Source organism: Gopherus flavomarginatus, chromosome 21 (genome assembly GCF_025201925.1).
Source record: "Gopherus flavomarginatus isolate rGopFla2 chromosome 21, rGopFla2.mat.asm, whole genome shotgun sequence".
Classification (NCBI taxonomy): domain Eukaryota; kingdom Metazoa; phylum Chordata; order Testudines; family Testudinidae; genus Gopherus; species Gopherus flavomarginatus.
This window is the reverse complement of record NC_066637.1, coordinates 15214416-15235617: the sequence shown is the minus strand read 5'-3', so window position 1 is coordinate 15235617 and position 21202 is coordinate 15214416. Positions and strand designations below refer to the sequence as shown.

Below are 21202 nucleotides of genomic sequence, written 5' to 3'. Positions count from 1 at the left end.
GGTCAGTTTGTAACTCAGGTGTTTATAACTCTGAGGTTCTACTATATCTTCCACAAGTGAATGCCATTACCTGCAGGTATAGAAAGTTAAAAGGTGCATTCAGAAGATTTGGAGACTAGCCTACTGCAAGTCAAAATTAGTTGAGCTTTGGTCTGTGCCTCTTCGGATGCAGAAAGTAGGATTACAGACAAAAAAAAAAAAAAACTTAGATTAGTCTGTCAAAGGGACAGAATTCATTGATTTAAGAACCCTAGCCCTTATGCTTCTGAAGAAGCTGAAAGGCTTAAGGTCTGCAGACACTGACATGCCACCTGTGGAGAGGCAAAAAGATACCTACCTCCACAGGTTGCACAGCACTGGTTTGCTTAATGCTGCCTTCATGGCTCCTGCCTGTTCATGCTCAGCAATAATGTAGTCTATTCAAACAAAAACAAAACCAGAGTAGTTTCAGTCCTCTATTGTCCATGTAAAAAGCCTCCAATCTAGCTATCAGAGAAGCAATCATTTGGGCTACCTATGTCAGTGCTAAGCGGTAGGCTTTCCCTAATTTAACTCCTTCTAGGAAACAGGCTTCTTACACTGCACTAATTTTCCAAACCAGCCTACAGTGCCTGTGATATGACACTCCTAGTATAGGCATGATAGCAACTGAGGGACAGAGTAATACTGCTTTAGGAGATCTTTGGGTGATCTGAAAGTGACAGAAATAGCTTGAATTTCACTCAAACTCAGCTGCCTTCTGTATTGAAACTGGTTAACTATCTTGCCGCAGTCTCCCTCCAGCTGGATACACCTGGATGTCAGTAAATTGGTTTAAATGGAATATCAAGTCACCATTCACAATTTTAAGAGTAGCCCAGATGACTATTTTAAGAACTACTGTGCTCTCTCCACACAGACTTGTCTAACACTGCCTAGGCAATTTTAGAAGCCAACACCATTTAATCCCCAATGTAGATGAATCAGTTCCCAAAGCAACATTTCTGAAAAAGACAAGGTGTTAGACAACTCTACTTATCTTCAAAGACCAGGAACACTCAACCAACACGTGGTTTATTTATTTTAAAGTTGCAGACCTGTTCTCTAGGTCGCAAGTCAAGTGATTTCAAGTCTGTTCACGCCATCCGAGCTCTTGATTAATATTTTCCAGCTTTGTTGTGCCAACACTAAAGCTTTTGTTGTTGTTTTTATAAAGTTGAACAATACACTCTACATCTCAACTAGCCTGTCTTTTTAATCCTAGCCAACTCTCAGGGCTCACAGGTAGAAGACACCTTTGCTGCTCCCTTTTTAAAATGACGTACTGAAGAACTACGGTTAAGAGAATTTTAGCCAAAGGAATGTTTACTGCCATCTCTATACAATAAATAATATTCAGTGGTTTCTGTTAAATTGTAGAACTCCCAATTTCTCCACCGGCTTCCATCCCCTCTATGGCAACAAGATGTCATGGAGATTAGCTTTTCAGGCAGTTAGGGAGGGAAGGTACTCAGCCAGAGCACTGCACTGAATTAAAATTCCATTAACTTTACCATATCCCCAGTAGTCTGTTCCCTACCTCTAATATTTCTCCATGGCATCTATTCAGTATTCTGACAGACACTATCTAGGGCCATTTTTAAACACCACTTACAAGTGTACTATCCATATCCGAACTCCTCTCACCAGCCCACTTTCCTGTATATTCTGGATTGAAAGTACAACTAAGCAATGAGGATTCAGGATATTCTTGGTTGCAGATAGTTTTCAGGCTGATTAGATAGGAAGGTGAAAGATGACAAGCCAAATTGAAAGTGCTCCAGACTAGACCGCTGGCCCTCGACTTCTTTCATCTAGGTGTTGTATAACCCGAGAAAAATAGCCCAGGTTGTTTTCATTATTAGCTCAGAGACACTTGGGACCATGCTCAATAATGAATGTATTTAGAGCAATATGCTACTATATTGATATTATAGGTGGGACCTCAACCTAGAAAGAGCAAATGTTGGATGTCCATTTGAAGGAGCTCAGATGAAAAAAAATTGTTGGACTGCAAGTTTCAAGCAGAAGCTTGTTTTCAAGTGTGGAACTGATGTACAATTTTTGGATTCAACTGAATCAAGGATAAAGGAGATACTTTGGGGCACTGGGTCCAAGTCATGCTGCTGTCCAGTGAGCGTCCCACTTGGCTGATAAAAAACTCTTGTTGGGAGAAACGATCCCTAATAGATAGATTGTGAATGTTCCCTTCAGAAGGGTCTCTGCTAAAGAAGCCATCTCCATTATTGTTCTGCTCTGATCGCTCAAAGAAGTCAGAACTACTTTTCCATAATCCTGTCATTACCTAGAGCACTGAGATTTCATCAGGATATAGGCATGGAAATGGCTGAAGCCAAAGAGAGAGATTGTACAAGTGGTATTAGCCAGTCAGATAAAGATCAGGTACTCATGTTATTTTTAGGAGGGTTGTTGCTTTTGATTCCACACACACACACACACACACACACACACAATAAAATACAACACACGTTGATACGAACAATGAGAAGCCAGGTGCTCAAGTAGTTCCTATTCTTCTCAGAAGAGCTATAGGGAATAAAATTGGTAAATTGCATGCCTGCTCCAAGGTCCCTCATGTGAGAGACTAGTCTGCTAACCCTCCTGTTAAGAGGAGAGGAAGTGGTTCAGATTTCACTGCCATCAGTGTGCTGATGACACCCACTCTCGCCATTTCAGATTGACAGTGCTATCTGAGCTAGTTCAGTCCAGATAAAACAGAGGTAATAATGGCAGAGTAATGCGGCAACCAAAGATAACCATTCCTTCATTTAACCTCAGTAAAATATGCTCACAGTGGTACACTGGAGTTTGCTATCTAGGGATTCTACTGGATCCTTGATGGTTTCTTCAAGGTTAAGTGCAGCAAGCAAATCTTTGCTAGGTAGGGATTAGTCTTTAAGAGATGTGTCTCCCATCAGTTATTCAGGCCTGGTTAATTTCAGATTGGATTACTGCAATGCACTCTATATGCAGCAGCAGCAGCCGCCGCCGCCACTTGTAAAAATGCAGCTAAGGCAGTTGGTGGAATCCCAAGCATGGAAAAAGCATCAGCTTCGAAATAATTTCCTGGTGAAATTCAAGCTGTTTGTATTGATTTGATAAGTGGTTTGAGTCACATCTCTGGAGATACAACTTTCCCTGTAGTGTAACTCATTGGGGATAAACTAAATTCCTAGATTTGAAAGTCTCAAGGCATTTGACTCTGGAATTCCCTGGACACTAAGCACCCAAGGCTTTTTCTGAGGTACGTTAAGAAGTGAAGGGTTAAATCTGTGTGTGGGGTTCTCTTTTAGTGTCATTTAACTTGACACATTGCCTATTTAAGCAGTATTATTAACAGGCCTAGAGATACATGTATTCAATATCTACTGCATATTATGTGTTTGGTGCCTCTTTACTACTACTACTTCTTTAAGGAATGAACTTCAGAGTGGAAATACTTCAGTCTAATCTTCCAAATTAGTTTAGCATCTGCCAATATTTTAATTTATACAAGTTCAATGGGGATTCTCAATTGCCTGTCCAGTCAGAGCTGAGGAGCACCCAGAAAGGAAGAGGAGAAAAGCAAACCTAAATTCCTGCAGTACAGTCACAGATGGACCGGGAATATGTTTTGGAGAAGAAAAAAGTTATTTCCCTTGACCTGTCATAATCACTATGATTCCTGCACCCATGTTTATCTTTGGAATAGTAGAAAGGATGTTTATTTATAAAACTTGCCATTAAATATGACAATGTAATTTAATTGCTGTCATCTGGTGCCAAGAAGAGTCCTATAAACAGGAAAGATTTTGCAAAAAGTAATCATTGACCAATAAATACGGCATTAAGATTAATTGATTGCATACAAGCGTTAACACTGAGAAATGGCTGGCCACCTGTCCTCTCCCGGACTTCCCTCCATTGCCACTTCTCCCATTTTATTCTTTTAGCTACTTACACTTCAGTCTGACACCTTTCCAAACAATTCCAGCAATTTTCAGAAGAGGTAAATTAAGAACTTTTAATAAACTAGTAAGCGTTGGTTTCGCCCAGGATGGAACAATGTGAATTACTGATTTTAAAGCATGATTTAAAGTTGGTTTTGTTTTTTTTTATTAAATGCTCTGATTTAAAAACAGGCCAAAGCTTTGTAAAACTAAATTTGAAAAATTATACTAAATCAAAGTTTAATCTAGAGTTGCAACAAAGTGCTGATTTTGTTAGATGCTTCTACTAGTACGAAGTCAAGACTGCTATAGGTAAAAACAAAGACTAAAAAAAAGTTAAGGCCCTGATCCACCAAACACTTAACCAGATGAATAATTGTATTCATAAAGCAGTCCCATTGACTTTCTGAAAAGTTGGTGACTTAATCTCACTCTCTAGGAGTAGATCTATAAGGGTGGGGGCAGAAGTAAAGATTAACAGGCCACTATATCTCCTAATCCTCTCGCCTGCTTTTTTTTCCTTTTCATGCTGCCCCATGTGCACTGAACAATTGCTCATTTCCTGTACATCAAGCACTCCTCCTCATCCCTTCAAATCTCTGATTAAAATCCACTTCTAGGAATCCTTTGCACTCTCACTTAACTATTGCAAGCTCTTTGGGTAGGGAACATATTTAAGCTGCCATGAAAGTTTAAGAAACAAGGTGGGTGAGGAGGTATCTCTCACTGGACCAGCTTCTAATATCCTGGGACAACATGGTTACAACAACACTGCAAATAATGAAAATTTTGGCTGTTAGCCAATGCATCTAGATCTCACACACACACCACATTCATAGGTATTATGTGCAGGATATGAATTGTGTATTGGGTAATCATGCTAAATTGTATTATGCTTTACTCTTGCTTATTTATGCTAAGTAACCCACAATACCTTGTGACAGTACAACTCAGTATTTGGCCTAGGTGGATAGGAAACCTGTAAGGCAAGATTCATTAATCCTTTCCCCAGCTATATGTACGAAGCGCCTTCCAGTTTGGAACAATGTTTGAAAACAAGAGATAGAAGGTGTACATAAGGTACCAGAAAAACAAGGCCATTGGGAAATAATCTTGTATGATGTAAAAAGTGATATCTAACTTGCAAACAGGCACCCTATATGTAAGTGGTTTTAGGGGCATAACCCAGGGAGCACAACTTCTGTTCAAAATAAACTGAATGTGCTGTTAGAATCTGCATCCTGGGACGGGTTAACTGTATTAACTTTCTTCCCTGTACTGCTTTGTCTTCAGGCAAATTTGGCTGAGCTTGGTTATTTAGTCTCTTGAACATTAATATCAAACTGCAAGTATGGTCAATCAATTGGCTACACACTTTAACCAATGTTGCGCTATATAAATTAATACTGGATATGTTTGCCAGAACTCCATTTACGGTCCTTCAACATTACTCCACAGTGCAGCACTCTACCGGCATCTGTGAGATCTTCACAGAAGTCCAGGACAATAGCCCTTGGAAATCAAATCTGTTACTCCTTTTGACTCAACTAGAGAACAAATGGACATCACAACAGTCTTGGAAGTTTTGGAACTGCTAAAATATATGTTCTCCAAATCTCAGAGACATTAGCCACACAGAACTTAAGGCAAAGGTAGACCAGAATGCCATCTTGAGACAGTTATCTTTCTGAAAAGCAGTATTTAGAACACCTGCAAATGCTTCATATATTTGTTAGGTTTTGGTATGAATTAGGAGAGATCTGATGAGGTGTGAATCTATCAGTTATGAGTATTTTGGTACGGAGCACCTGTCATCTATAAAAAGAAACCAAAAAGGCTGCAAGAGAGTGGGCTTCAGGAAGTCTGACAACAAAGCTATCTTTTAGAGTGTTGCCTTCTAGGAACCACAAAACTGTTACCACTTGTCAGATGCATTAAGTTACTATAGCCAGGGCTGGCAGCATCACCAATATTAAGGCTGCCTGACACTTTTCCATTATAAGACCCCATTTTCAGTTGCTTAGAAAATTTTGCCAAACTAATCAGTTGGGCTGAAGTTTTCCATAGTGGTTACCTTCCTCAGGCTGAATTTTTTATGAAAGTTATAGCCAGAGTAGTTCAGCTATTTCTGAGATCAAGATTAGAGAAAAGTATGTTTTGCCCATGTTAAATTCTGGTGATCTTTGCTTTGAGAGTCTCTTGTGCCTCCATGCTTTGGAGCAGGGAATTGGTACGTGGCAGGAAAAGTAAGCCTTTGTGATAGGGAGGTTCCTTTTGCCATACCCATGAAAATCCAATCAAAACTGGCTAAGTTATAAGCCTCTGTAAAATAGTAATTGGCACATGTTCAGTACTAGTGAGAGCTTTACAACTGAATTCCCTGAAGATTCTACCTGCACTAGGCAGACTCCAGCCTGACCAGGACTTTGACTGCACTTATAGCTGAGAGCAAAGAGCTCTTGAGTATCTTTTGAGACTATCTAATTCAACTGGAGAGGGGACAAGAACCACAGCTATGGAAGGGATGGGAGAATAGACTGGGAGAGTTAGGTAATGCCATAATTAAGGTTGAGCTTAATTATACAGCAGAATAGAAAGTATCTTGGAAAAAAAAAGTCAGACTATATAAACCTCAGACTAAGGTAAAAAAAAAATATATAAAATGTGAGTGCCCAGTCTATAAATGGGGTAAAATCCACTCATTTTCACAAGATCCCTGTGAGATAAGTGAATTAATGTTTGTGATACACACAGATATTATATTGATGAGTAACAGAAAAAGCCATGAAGAAATCAGAAGTTCTGTCTTTGAAGCAGGGTTTAAACAGTGAACAGTAAATAAGACAGACATGCTGAACAAAGAAAAAAACCCATTGAACTGCTGCTCATTGAATGAGTACAGTCCACATGTGGAAATACAGTATGTGATCATGTAAATAAAGACTATCACAATGCATATGCTCAAGAGGGCCAAATTAAGGTTGCACAGGCAACCTTAATTCTTTCACTTCCTGACTTTTGAGACTTCACAAGCCTAACAGTATCCTCTTAACATAGTATTTTCATATTACACCTCTCTATTGTATTTCTCTCCATTCTTTCGAAGGCCTGGTCTAGATTAAACTTTAGGTCAACCTATCTACATTACGGCACTCACCCCTGAATGCCGTAGTTAAGCTGACCTAACTCCCACTGTAGTCAGAGCTATGTTGACAGAATTCTTCCATCTACCTAGCTACCATGGTGACACCCTGGCACTCCCTTATTCAACACTGTCATGTCATTAGGATAAGGCATACTTTGTGCCAAATGTGAGGTATTCTAAAAGGTCTTGATCTACTAGACCGGGGTCGGCAACCTGCGGCACGCTAACTGATTCACTGCGGCATGCTGCTGTAGCCTGTGGTCCCAGCCACCGGCCCCTCAGAGCCCACTGCTGGCCTGGATGGACGGAACCCTGGGACGGCAGCAGGCTGAGAGGGGCTGGCAGCCAGGGGCCAGCTAGCAGGGGCCGGTGGACGGAACTCCAGTCCAGCAGTGAGCTGAGTGGCTCAGCCCGCTGCCGGTCTGGGGTCCCAGACGCCAGCCCCTGTAACTGTAAAATGTATTACTGGCACACAAAACCTTAAAATTACCGCAAATAAATGACGACTTGGCACACAACTTTTGAAAGGTTGCTAACCCGTGCTAGACATTAATATCTCATTGGATTATATGTGCTATCATCATATGTGAAGTTATGAAGTTTGACTATGTATGTGTTACTGAAACATGTAGGGAGGTTGAAAAACCCACGAACAGCCTTTCAGGTACAAAAGTAAAAGGTCAAACAATGTTAATCTCTTATTGAGGAAATGCACACAAACACAAGGATTACCCCAGAACTGTGTACAACAGAAATCTCTCAAAGACAGCACTACACAGTGGGAACTGTTTGACCCAGGTCAAAGCAAAAGAGCTTTCCAGCAAGGGAGAAGAAGATATAAAAGGGGGAAAGGACATCATGACAGTACCTCACTCTCCCAACACCACCACACCTGGAAACACCTGAGGAACAAAGACTAAACTGGGGGAAAGTGATGGTCCCAGGCTAAAGGGATTTCCCTGGGAAACCCAAGTTGCAAAGCAAAGGCAGTTTGTGCCTTAAGAACCTGCCAGCCTTTTTATCACTTAGGGTGAGAATTTGATAATGCATATCCTACTTGTCTAGTATGTTAAGATCAGTTTACCTGGTAAATAAACACAAATGCAATCTGCTTTGATCTGTTTGCTATCATTTATAATCCATCTTTTTGTAGTTAAACTTATTTTATGTTTTAATCCAAACCAGTGTGCGCGTTTCACTAAGGTGTCTGGAGAAAACCTCAGCTTGGTTACCACAAGCATGCATGGTCCTCTTCACATTGAGGGAGAGGCAGACAAGGTGTTAAACCCATATACTGGCCAGATTTGATAGGGGCAGGACAGTATTGCTCTGGGGTCCCAAGCTGGGAGGCTGATGGTTACCTATCTGCAGTTACATGCAGGCTCTCTGTTGTCTGTGTGAATGCTGGTGAAAGTGCAAGCTTGGAGGGCTTTGCAGTTTGTCACAGCAATATAGTGTGAGAGGGAACCCAGGCTGGTGGGCCAAGGGGCTCAGTGGTAGCCCAGTTCCAGGTGACACCCCACAGGGGAAAACCATCACAATCACCTCTCAGGGAGGTGGATTACCTAAGCCAACAGGAGAACCACTCCCATCAGCGTAAATAGCATCTACACTGAAGCGCTGTAGCATTTCAAATACGGACAATCTCTAACCCCTCTATGTCTCTCCCCTAGAATGAGATTTCTGGTGCTGCCTCTGTATAGAATGGCTGACCAGCAAGAGCATTAGATCAAAGCCAAAAATATCCTAAAACAGTTTAAGTCCACTATTGCTGAAGATGTGCCACATACTGTGTGCAGATGCATAGGACTGATCTCATGCCATTATTGGGGCAAAGCAGTAGTTGTAAAGAGGTGTAATCTAGATCAGGGATTTTCAAACTTTCAGCATATACACTTTATTTTATTTTTATTTGGGGGGGGGGGTGAGGGAGGAAGTGTTATGAGATTGCTTTGTAACCCAGGAGTCATTACAGACAGCTCAATGAAAACCTCTGCAGCCAAAAAGCAAACATGTTAAGGATGCATAAGGAATGGGATCAAGAATATAGAAAACTATAATGCCTTTATATAAATCAACAGTGTAACCTCATCTGGAATACAGCATACAGTACTAGTCATTCCAATCTAAAAGGGATATTGCAGAATTAAATGGGGCTCAGAATGGTCTGGAAAAACTCATATGAAGAGGTTGGGATAGTTTACTTTAGCAAGAACACTAACAAAACACAAATATGTAAGATGAATGGGGGGGGGAGAACAGGAGCACCTGTTTTCCCTGTCTCATAACACAAGAACAAGGGGACAATGAAATTAAAAGGTAGCAAATTCAGCACTGATAAGGACACTCATGGGTAATTAGACTGTGGAACTCATTGCCACAGTAAGTCATTGGTAAGTTCATCTTCAAAATTCAGAGAGTCAGGACATTTATATGGATAACAAGAATGCCCAGAGTTATAAGAGCAAATGCTAACAAATTCTGGAAGGGATATTAAAGATTAGCTTAAGCCGTGAAACAAGACGGTTGTTTAAGTATTAGAGCTCCAGTTAAGACCTTATGTCTTCTTGATGTGACAAAGAGTTCTGTGTAGCTCAAAAGCTTGTCTCCTTAACCAACATAAGTTGCTCCAATGAAAAGTTACTTTTCCCACTTTGTCTCTCTGATTGTCTGGGACCAACATGGCTATTGTGAACACTGCAAACAAGGAGTGTGAATAACAGAGCTAATAAGAATGTTTTTCCCCTATTAGCTCTGGAAGGTATCTGCCAAATTAGAATTTGTGAAGAATTTCTCTTTTCTTCTCCCCCATTCTTAAAGTCTGCTCAAAAAGCATCCCTAAATATCAGTTTACTGCCACTCATTGTAACAGCTTAGAAAACCTGATGACGTAGCTAACTACAAATACACAAAAACTTTGAAAATTAGAGTGGTGACACAAAATCTTACCAGCCTTAACTTTATCAAAGCAATGGAAACGTAAGAACTGACCTGAGCAGTAATAGGGGAGTTTAATAAGTTGCAAAGACATGGATTCCTCCCACTACTTCCTTCCATCTCTTGATAAAGGAGTTAATCTCTCCAACTGCCTGGTTTTGACTTAGTAATTAAATACTTATCAGATTTATGACTTCTACAATACTTCTAATTATTGACATTTTTACCAAAAAATTCTGAGATGTTATAAAAGCCATTATTTTGTTTTACTGATTTTCATCTGAATTTTGGGAGTGCCTCTGGATCCCAGATTTGAGTCCTGGGAGTTGTAAGAGATGGCAGCTCAGTAACAGTCATCTCTCCTTGCAGAACGGGGAGCTAATCTGGACTCTAGGGGTAGGGGGCACCCATGACCCCAGCTCTACACTCTGAAAGGAGACAGGGCAGCTTGATAACCAACATGGCCCTGGGTACCAAACCACCATCTCTTCCAGACTAGGAAATCAGCTCAGAAGTATTCAGCACAAGTGCTCATACTGTCTGTCAATATGAATGTGGGCATAGGATTATCAGCTTTAAAGATAACTATCCATGCTATCAGCAATGGGAAAAAACACCACTCACCAGTGAGCTACTTTCTTGCTAAAATGGGTTGAAAATGAAACATGCTATCCAGCTACCTTTCAGAACATAAGGGTTGGGGTTTTTTGGAAAGTTTACAAAACAAACAGGAGGCAAGAGTGATGTACTCCAACACCTACCTAGAAAACTGCAAAGTTAATTTTTTGCACTTATTTTCACTCTTTAATTTTTGTAATAAACTCTGAAGTTCCCACAAAATTTTAAAACAAAACAAAAGGCCTCATAGTCCTAATCTTGAAGATACCTGTAAACATATTGATGGCTCTGAAAATATTAGCTAGTTTGGCCCAGCTATTGTAGGCAGAGTACAAGCTTTCTCCTATCCCAAACTGTAAAAGCAAAACAGGTTCTTGTTCAAAAAACTCTCATTAACAGAACAGAACCGAGGTGCATTTCTGGAAGGCTCAGCATTCATGAGCAAGGATATGTTACCATGGAGCTCTGGGCTGTCAGCCTGCCTCTCTCCCACGGGTGGCAAGAAGGAGGAGGCTCCAGGCTGTCAGCCCGCCCCCTAAACAGGTCACAGGCTTTTGTGAATTTTTGTTTATTGCCTGCAACCTGTCTGACTTTTACTAAAAATAATCATGACAAAAAAGCTTAACCTTACTCAGGAAGTATTTTTCAGATTTTTTTTTTTTTTTTTTTGCATCTTTTGGCAAGTTTAACTAGGAGGGATTACCTCTCTTATTTAACAGATTCTCCATTAATTTTCAAACAGCTACTTGATGTACAATTTGATCTCGGTAGTGCCTGAAGTTAAACTACAGGACTTGACCTAGAAGGACTGCCCTTAACTACATGGGTTTTGAACAGTTATCCTGCAAGATATTTTGGTAAGTATTCAGTCACTTGTGTGAAAGTTGGTCACTTGCTAGTATTACAAACAAAGATTAGAGGAAGTGTACCCTGTGCATTTAATAACACTTCACCATCCACCCTGTTTAGTCCATTTCCTGTTTTGGGGGTCTTTCACACAGCAGCAAAGGAGAGCAACTTCTACATAATGTGATTGTAAAACCAAAAGAATTGTCTAGGTGCTTTATGTGCACATGAATTCCCCTTAGTGCTTTTCACAAATTTCAAGCTGATTATGTTTTAAGATGATGTCTCTCTGGCTATGTTTTCTGACTTGAGGGGGCTATCTTGATGTAAGACACATACTTCTGCAGTGAAGAAAAAGCCTTTAGAAGTAAATGCTTTCTAAGCTAAGAGTATTCTGGGGTTTTAGGCAATTTAATCTTACTGCAACAGTACAGGTTACTGATCCTAAAGCTTAAGTGTATGAAAAAGAAAGTTTATGCTTTTTCTTCTCTCAATGCAAGAGATCGAAAACTTGTAAGTTCACACTTGCATACAATTCTGCAACTCAGTTCCTGTGCAACTCAGTTTGCAAGAAGCTTGAATACAAGGCATGTGCCTAAATACTGAGTGATAGCACTCTGAGAAGACATGAGACCTTTTAGAGTATGTCTAAACCACAACTAAAATCCCAAGGCTGGCCCATGCCAGCTAACTCAGGCTTGCAGGGCATAGGGCTGTTTAACTGCAGCATAGGCTTCCAGGCTCAGGCTGCAATCCAAGCTCTAGGACCCTCCAAACTCAGAGAGTCTTAAAGCCCAAGCTCAAACCTGAGCCCAAAAGTATACACTGCAACCTGCAGCCCAAGCCCCATGAGCCCAAGTCAGCTGCCGTAGGCCAGCCACGAGAGTCTAACTGCAAGGTAGACATACCTAGAGAGAGCCCACTACTTTACACCTGCTTGGAGCTTCTCATTAAAATCCTTCAGTTTTAGACCTTGTTATTTGATACTAATGAACCACAAGAAAGAGCTTTCATTGCTACAGAAGTCTGTGCTAAGCGATCTGACAGAATAGGGTCAATCTGCTGCTTTTACAAGAAATAGAACTGCAATGATTTCATCTGCATTTCATATTTGGAACCTGTTTTCCATTGCAGGCTGTAGGAACAAAGGTCAACTTGGGTTTGCAATGCAAAGAGAAGAAACTAAAAACAAGCTGTGAGACTATTTCCCACTAACCTGCTGTTTTAGAGGACTTTAGCTGAAGCACTGTTATGGTTGCATGACTTCAGTTATGACCTTCTATAGAGGTATCCAAAAACACAAACGCTAGAAAGAACTGGACAAAACTGAAGGCTAAACTAGAAACAATACCTTGAGTAGTATTCTTGTTCAACTGCTGTCATAAACAGATAGCTAAGGGTTAATGTCTCTTTCACCTGAAGCACCTGACCAGAGGACCAATCAGGAAACCGGATTTTTTCAACTTTGGGTGGAGGGAATTTAGGGTCTGAGTCTTTTGTCTGCCTGCCTGCTTTCTCTGAGCTTTGGAGAAGTACTTTCTAGTCTTCTGTTTCTAAGTGTAAGGACAAAGAGATCAGATAGTAAGTTCTATGGTTTTCTTTTCTTTGGTATTTGCATGAATATAAGTGCTGGAGTGCTTTGATTTGTATTCTTTTTGAATAAGGCTGTTTATTCAATATTCTTTTAAGCAATTGACCCTGTGTTGTATCATCTTAATACAGAGAGAACATTTGTATGTATTTTTCTTTTTATATAAAGCTTTCTTTTAAGACCTGTTGGAGTTTTTCTTTACTTCAGGAAAATTGAGTCTGTACTCACCAGGGAATTGGTGGGAGGAAGAAATCAGGGGAGATCTGTGTGTTGGATTGCTAGCCTGATTTTGCATTCCCTCTGGGGGAATAGGAAAGTACTTTTGTTTCCAGGACTGGGAACAGAGAGGGGGGAAGGGAAAAAGGATTATTTCCCTTTGTTGTGAGACTCAAGGGATTTGGGTCTTGGGGTCCCCAGGGAAGGTTTTTCAGGGGGACCAGAGGGCCCCAAAACACTCTAATTTTTTGGGTGGTGGCAGCAAGTACCAGGTCCAAGCTGGTAACTAAGCTTGGAGGTTTTCATGCTAACCCCCATATTTTGGACGCTAAGGTCCAAATCTGGGACTAAGGTTATGATATGGTGGCAGCGGTGGGATATAGACAGAATCCAGAAGCCAGTAGGAATATTATATTTTTCTTTTCTCTGCTAAGGGCTTTTTAGCAGAGAGAAACAGTTGGTTTTAAAAGGGAACCAGAGAGAATTTTTTTTTCTGCTCTCTCTGGCAGTTTGTGGCTTGCATGTTAAGCAAGAAGCCATTACCAGACTGTTAAGGGTCTTTTGTCATGCAATAGCCCTCCCATTAGGAGGCAAGTACCAGCACTTATATGCATGCAAATAAAGTGGTTTTTCTGGTTTCCCTTCATTGAACATTAGCTAAAGAGAGAAAGGGAAAAAAAGCACTGTTGCTAGGCAGACTTCAGGAGGCAACAGAGAACCTGCAGTTCAGAAGATAAACACCGGAGGGCACCCCAACCCAAGAAAACAGGAACCATGACTTCTAAGGCAAAAATTGAGGCCGAAGAACAATTCAAAGAAGCTGAACACAGGCGACAACTGGAAATAAAACAAAAAGAGATGGAGATGAAAAAAAGAAAAGAACAGATCAAAGAGGCAGCCTACCAAAGAGAACAGGCAGCCTACCAAAGAGAACAGGCAGCCTACCAAAGAGAACAGGCAGCCAAGAAGGCAGCACACAAAAGAAAACTAGAAGAAGAAGAGGTAGCCTACCGAAGGAAACTCATGGGGTGAATCACTTGGTTGCCACCCCGTACCACCATCAAACCAATGGCCTGGTGGAAAGGTTCAATGGAACTTTGGGGGCCATGATACGAAAATTCATCAACGAATTCTCCAATAATTGGGACCTAGTGTTGCAGCAGTTGCTGTTTGCCTACAGGGCTGTACCACATCCCAGTTTAGGGTTTTCACCGTTTGAACTTGTGTATGGTCACGAGGTTAAGGGGCCATTACAGTTGGTGAAGCAGCAATGGGAGGGGTTTACGCCTTCTCCAGGAACTAACATTCTGGACTTTGTAAGCAATCTGCAAAGCACCCTCCGACACTCTTTAGCCCTTGCTAGAGAGAATCTAAAGGATGCTCAGGAATCAACTGCCAAGGTTAAATGTGAAGAGCTTTTAGTGCTCCACAGAATGCTTTATTTCTAAGAAAAGCCTACCTTTATATCTAGGCGGGGGGGTGGTTGTTTTTTTTTTTAATAAGTTACTTCTGGAGGCTGCTGGCTGCTCTTACCACTCCGATAGATCTCAATATTGTACATCTAAAAAAAACCCCACAAATCAGTAGAATAATCTGACTGGCAACCAAGTTTCTAGACTACCAACCTAACCTTCTTTGCAACTCATAATGAAGCAATTGCTCATTTAGCTTTTCACAGACTGACATACCATGAGTTTCATGCCACAAAAGTGGAAGAATAAAATTTAGAATAAGCCCTGACTCCACTGTTAGGAGAAAAACCAGCAGCTGTTTTAGTTTCTCCTCTGCCTAAGTGGTACTAGACAGAGGTCTTCCAGGGAGGTACATCAACTCATCTAGCTATCTGCACATCGGACTACAGAAAAAGCACTTGTGAAGTCGGTACAAACTAAAATGTCACATGACTTGTTTATACTGCCCTATATACACTGAAATGTAAGTACAATATTTATATTCCAATTGATTTATGATTTTATAATTATATGGTAAAAATAATAAAATAAGCAATTTTTCAGTAGTAATGTGTTATGACACTTTTGTATTTTTACATCCAGTTTTGTAAGCAAGTAGTTTAAGTGAGGTGAAACTTGGGGGGTATGTAAGACTACTGTACTCCTTTCAGGAGTCAGATTTGTCTGGAAAGGTTGAGAGCCAGTGGTCTAGATAATATTTTTATTGCCTGTGCCACATAAACACAGCAAGAGGAGTAGCAGCAAACTGCAGCCACCAGTCATCTGCAGTAACGACAGGTCACTTTTAATTCTAGTATGCACCGATACAAAAATAACTGGGGATGGTAGTAGAAGGATATCAGTTTCAAACTGAGTACATCTGTCAGCTGAAAAGACAGCCAAGTACCAGCTAAACAAACAAGATCATATCCTTACAGGAGGGGGGGGGGAAATGTAATAGTGGGCTCTGGATCACTAAGGGTATATTTCCACTGCGGAGTTAACCTCGGCTCTTACTCGGGTGTTGCCCCAACCCCTTTTTGTCATCATACAAAAGCCTTTCACTTAAATGGTGCTTTCAACCAGGACTAGCAAGCACAGCAGGAGGTGTAGTTTGCTTTCACACAGGCTGGTAACTAGTCCACTTTGCAGTGAAGACACACACAACTCCTCCAGAGGTCTGAGTTGGAAAGGCCCTTGCTGAAATAGTGTTGCCCACGTAGCATCTTCTGCTTGGATGGGTGGAGTCAGAGACTTTTTTCTTTTGGTAGTGCACATGAAGACAAAAGCCCCAACCTGTTCAAAAAGGAATGGTGGCAGGCCCCTCACTCCCCTCCACAAGTCAAAATACTAAAATAATAAGTGGAGATATACCAATCTGCTAGAACTGGAAGGGACCTTGAAAGTCATCGAGTCCAGCCCCCTGCCTTCACTAGCAGGACCAATTTTTGCCCCAGATCCGTAAGTGGCCCCCTCAAGGATTGAACTCACAATCCTGGGTTTAGCAGGCCAATGCTCAAACCACTGAGCTATCCCTTCCCCCAAGTCCAGAAGTGAGATCGTGTAGTTCCCAGTTATATTTCACCTGCCACAGTTACCATTATTAAGAGAGAACCCAACCATAGTTCAGACTTCATCATACCTTTGGAAGTTCACTAGTATAGATTCTTCATTTTTAGATAATAGAGGGGATTCAGTTTAATGACGTTCAAGAGAATTTCCAGGCAGCCAACTCTGAGGTGGAGTTAAGCTTGAGAAGTCTGTCTAGATGACTTGGGCAGAGGTTAGGTTGTTTGGGTATATTAACTGCATTTATGTGTTTTCAAACGTTTAGGTGCTTAAAATTCTAGGGTTTTAACATTTATTTTTTATAAAGTATGCAACATTTTTATAATTGTGCACACTCAAACTTCAACACAACTAAGTATTTTGCCTGGAAAAATTTGTGCTCTCTGGACCCTATGCACAATGAAGAAATACAGGGTTTTTCCACTGCCCAGTATCCTTGGCAGGGGGACATGGGAAAAGGAATCTGCTTTTTCACTCCTAGTTACTCCTCACCACACTACCTGACAAGGTTAAGTTCCCCTCTTGAGTCTTCACATCACATTCCTCCTCCAGTTCTCCTCTCTTTCAACACAGAAGATTTCTAATAAACTTGCTTGTGTACTCTCTAGCTCCAGTCAATGAGGAGTCCTAAATCTCTCTCCCATCAGGATGCTCCTTCATTTAAAACTTGCACCTTTCCAGGCAGCAGGAATGGGTAAGTAGAATATGATATTTGGGTGTGCAAGTTGAGCACATGCACACAACAAAACCACAGTTGAGCATATGCACACAACAAAACCATGAGATGATAGGGGAAGTGACAAGCAAGTTTTGATTAAGTTGCATATACACATCTTTATTTCTATTGCTCCAAATTCTCTGAAAAAGATGTATATCTATCTTTTTTTAAGCACTCCAATTTGAATAAGTATCGAAGTGAAAACAGAGCTTAGCACAGAAGTCTGACGCCCACCTTAACCATGAGGCCAAACAAACGCCTTTCATAACTCCACGAGATATTTGCCTAAGCATCTCAAAATTAATGCTGTAAATACTCCACAGTGGTACATGTCCAGTAAAAGTGCTAATTCTCTAGCAATTGAGAGATCTAAAGAACCACCAAATCCCACTCACATCACTTTAAAATTAAATTTATATGATCTGATCATCATATGCAACTATGGTAGAGAAATTCAGGACCCCATGGAACCTAATTCAAGGGAGAATAGGGGGTTATTTTTGTTTTTACGGTTTATGTACATAGCACAGCACTAGAGAGTAAAAGGAGACTATAGTTGCAGATGCTTAGACCATATTCAGAAGCAAGCATCTGTCAAACTGAATTGGACTGGTATGTTGCATGCTCAAACCTTGTAACAGATCCAGATGCCACTACAGTAGTTCTGTGTCCTCACACTTCTCATCAGCTGTTCATTGCAGAGCAAAGCAGACTGACAGAAAACATGGGTGACAAAAGTACAAGTAGAAATTTAATAGGACAGCAACACCTCCTTCCTCCAAAAGGAGGCATTTCTCTGTGCAAGTACAGTACTAAATGCTCTAAAAATAGAGCCTAAACTTATTACATTGTATATTTACTTTTACAGCTGGATGCTGTATAGTGTAATGCCATAGTACGTCTATACCAAATATGAGGAAGTTACGCCTGAATTACCCTAGTTTAGAGAATGAATTATTCTACAGATCAGTACAGCAGAACAAGCTAAAGAAGAAGGCATTCCTTAAGAGGACATAATGTCATTGGAATTATGAAGACATGGTATTTGCCATACATTTACTTCGTTTGTTAACACTAAAAGTTGATTTTCTAACTTAATGTCTCAATCTGATCAAAGGCAAATTTTCAACACATTTAAGATAACAGTTAATTTACACACTTCATTTGACTACGAAGATCTCATGTGCTTTCCAAATCATAAGTCAATATTTCCCAAAGGATGGGGTACAAAGGACTAACCAGTGGGCATGGAAGACATAGCCTACAAGAGTGGGCCTTCAACCTTACATGATGAGGCTGATAGAGGGGGTCACTTGGTTTGATTTTCTTACGGGGTTGGAGATTGGCTTTCAAATGTTTGGGAAACAATGTCTTAGGTGGTTTAATTTTCTTTTCTCACTTAACAACACTGGTTTGCTAGCAGCTCCACAAACCAAGACTTACTTACTTGTCAAGCACCAATGTGCCCGCATAACAGCCCTTTCCCTGAAAAATCTTAAGCCACTTAGATTAGCACACCAAGAATATGTACCCTGGTATCAGCATTATACCTATGCATCATTGGCCATGCTTTTTAGCTACCTCACAAATTATAATAGATGAAGTACAGGCAATGATTCACCAGACAATTTAAATTGATATTTACTTAATAAGGAGGAGGGGGTTACTCAGATTTTTTGTTTACTCTTCTTTACATTAGGTATAGATAACAAAAACAGGATGTTTGTGAGCACAATCAGAATAATTTATCAAGTACCTTGCACGTGCTACCATTGGAATTTACGTAGTCTGGCAAGTAAGCTTTTAATTATGCAAGCCATGACTGGATTCCATCCACTGACGACTTACAATGTGCTCTCAGTCTTGGTTGGGGCCTCTAAAAACTACTGTAATACACAAAATAAATATTTAAATTTTACAGCAGGTACAGGGTCCTCATCAACTGCTTTGGAGAAAAATAAAGGATTGCGCCTTAAAGTTCTTGAAAGCATCAGTGAATGTTTCAGATACTGATGCTGCATCGAAGTAGTCCCCAAAACAAAAGTATTATTCTACAACATTTAGGATAGCACATCAATAGTGTCTTCTCAACCAGTCTTCATACAGCTATATTAATTCTCTTTACACCTTCAACTGTAAGATTCACTACCACCACTTTGGAGCCTCAGTCTTACAATCTGCTGAATGCAGGGACATCCCTCAGACATAAGCTGCATTGCTTTAAGTGGGGCGTTACACAGAAATGAGACTGTCCAGGCAAATCTGACTACTGCATCAGAAGCTTGGTCACTGTTGCCAGTCTTGTGCTTGTTTATATCTGAAGTAGCAAATGGAAATCTATGAAGAGTGGAAATCTATGAAGAGTAAAAATTGCTGTCTGTTTTAATCACAAAAATTGGGATATTGAAGAAACAGGTTATTCCATTCACTAAACAGTCCTCAGATCTCCTTATACAAGACTGAGCAAACCTATGTATCCCTGTAAAAAAAAAAAAAAAAAGAAAAAACAAACCTCTCAGTCATGATATGGTCTTGCAAGTGAGATGACCTCTCCTGGATTTGGCGCATTCTTAGTGCTTAAGAAACAACTCGAGTTTTATAAGTAGCAGTAACAATTTAGCCAGCCACCTTTGTTAAGGGTTGCTACTATATAATCACAATAGCTAATTTTCAAAAAGTTACAGCTGCATAGTTACATTTGTTCTTCACTAAAAAGACACAAACCATACTTCCATTTAAAAACACAGGATTAGAGTACTAGTCTTGAAAAGCGGTAAAGGACTGAACAGTATACATTCATTTGAGAATGTGATAACAGAAATGGACAGTGAGTTGTAAAACAAGCTAAGAAACACATGCCCTGTTGACATCTGAAATCTTTGCATTCAGAAATTAAGCTTTGCAGTAGTTCACAACAGCTGTAAAGAGCTCCAGTAGCTCATTCCTCTGTTACAAACATCAACAAGACTCTCATTCTCACCATTGTAGCTGACATCACCCTTCTAACTTCCTGGAGTTCAGGTCAAGGGTTTACAGAGGAGAATCACTCCCTGTGTCAGATACCACATACCACCATGAGTGAACAGTCCCCAGTCCATCATCTGTCACGCACCATTCAGCTCATGGAGCCTTTTCTTCCTCCTCCAAGCCTCTCCCCTTGCAGCACTATGCAGCCCTCAAGGCACCTGCTAACGCATCTTTCCCTCACCACCAAATCACACTAGCAAAACAGCCCTCCCCTCCCCTCCGCACTCTCCAGCCCTGAAAGCTTACCTCCCTGCTTCCACCCTCCTCCCTCTACATCATGCAGGCCCTGGAGCCACCTGTTCTCAGACCCTCCCCCCAAGTCACCATCCAACCCCGTCACAACCCTTCCCACGCTACTCTCCAGCCACGAAATCCGCCCTCACTGCCCACGCCGCAGCACCTCCTGCCAAGAACTTGCTCGGAGCCCAGGGAACCCACGCCCGCTCCGCCCGGGAGCAGGAAGCGCAACGGCCCCAGGCCGCCGGGGAGAAGGAAGGAGCCCGAGCTGCACGGGGAAAGATGTGAATGGAGCGAGGGGACCGGGCAGCAAGGGACCATGCGACGAACAGGGGAGGGACACGCCCCCGGGGGCCGGGAGACAGAACCGACCGAGGGGCGACAGCCACCGAGTCCCCAGGGGAAGGGAGCACAGGGAGCTGGGTCCCAGGGTAAGTGTGGGGGCACGGCCCTGCTCCGGCGGCCCTCAGCTCCGAGCCCCTCTTACCATGATGGCTCCGCTGGGCTGGGCTCTAGGAACGGCGGCGGTAGCGGCGGCTCCCGGTCCCGTCCGGTTTCTCTCTGAGCCAGGCCGTGGCCCTGCCACTTCCGCCGTGCCCGTTGCCTAGGAGTGCACATCCGGGTCACTACCGTTCGGCCCCGCCCATCGCCGCCTCCTAACCAATCAGAAGGCGGTTCGCTAGGTATCGCCAAGTATGGAGCGCAGCACGCGTCCTGCGGGGGAAAGGGAGGAGCTAGGAGTGGGAGAGACCATTCTCTTCTTTGGGGGGAAAGAAGAGCTCAACCAAGAGACAATGAGGGGGAAGGGAGAGGCAAACCCGAGGGATGGCGGGGCGAAAGAACATCCCGGGGGGGTGAGATGGGGCGAGGGGAACAAAC

The 21202-nt window shown here is 41.7% G+C and overlaps 1 protein-coding gene across 2 annotated transcripts in view; it reads right to left on the bottom strand.

Moving 5' to 3' along the window:
* The window catches only part of CAPZB (capping actin protein of muscle Z-line subunit beta), a 107255-nt gene extending 86313 nt beyond the window's left edge, over positions 1-20942 (bottom strand). The window contains exon 1 of one of the 2 annotated variants that reach the window (XM_050931361.1): positions 20811-20942. In XM_050931361.1, the coding sequence (XP_050787318.1) occupies positions 20811-20813 (3 nt within the window). In that variant the 5' untranslated portion in view covers positions 20814-20942. The remainder of the gene's footprint in view (positions 1-20810) is intronic. The other variant, XM_050931362.1, reaches the window with a different exon arrangement.
* Between the last annotated feature and the right edge of the window lie 260 nt (positions 20943-21202).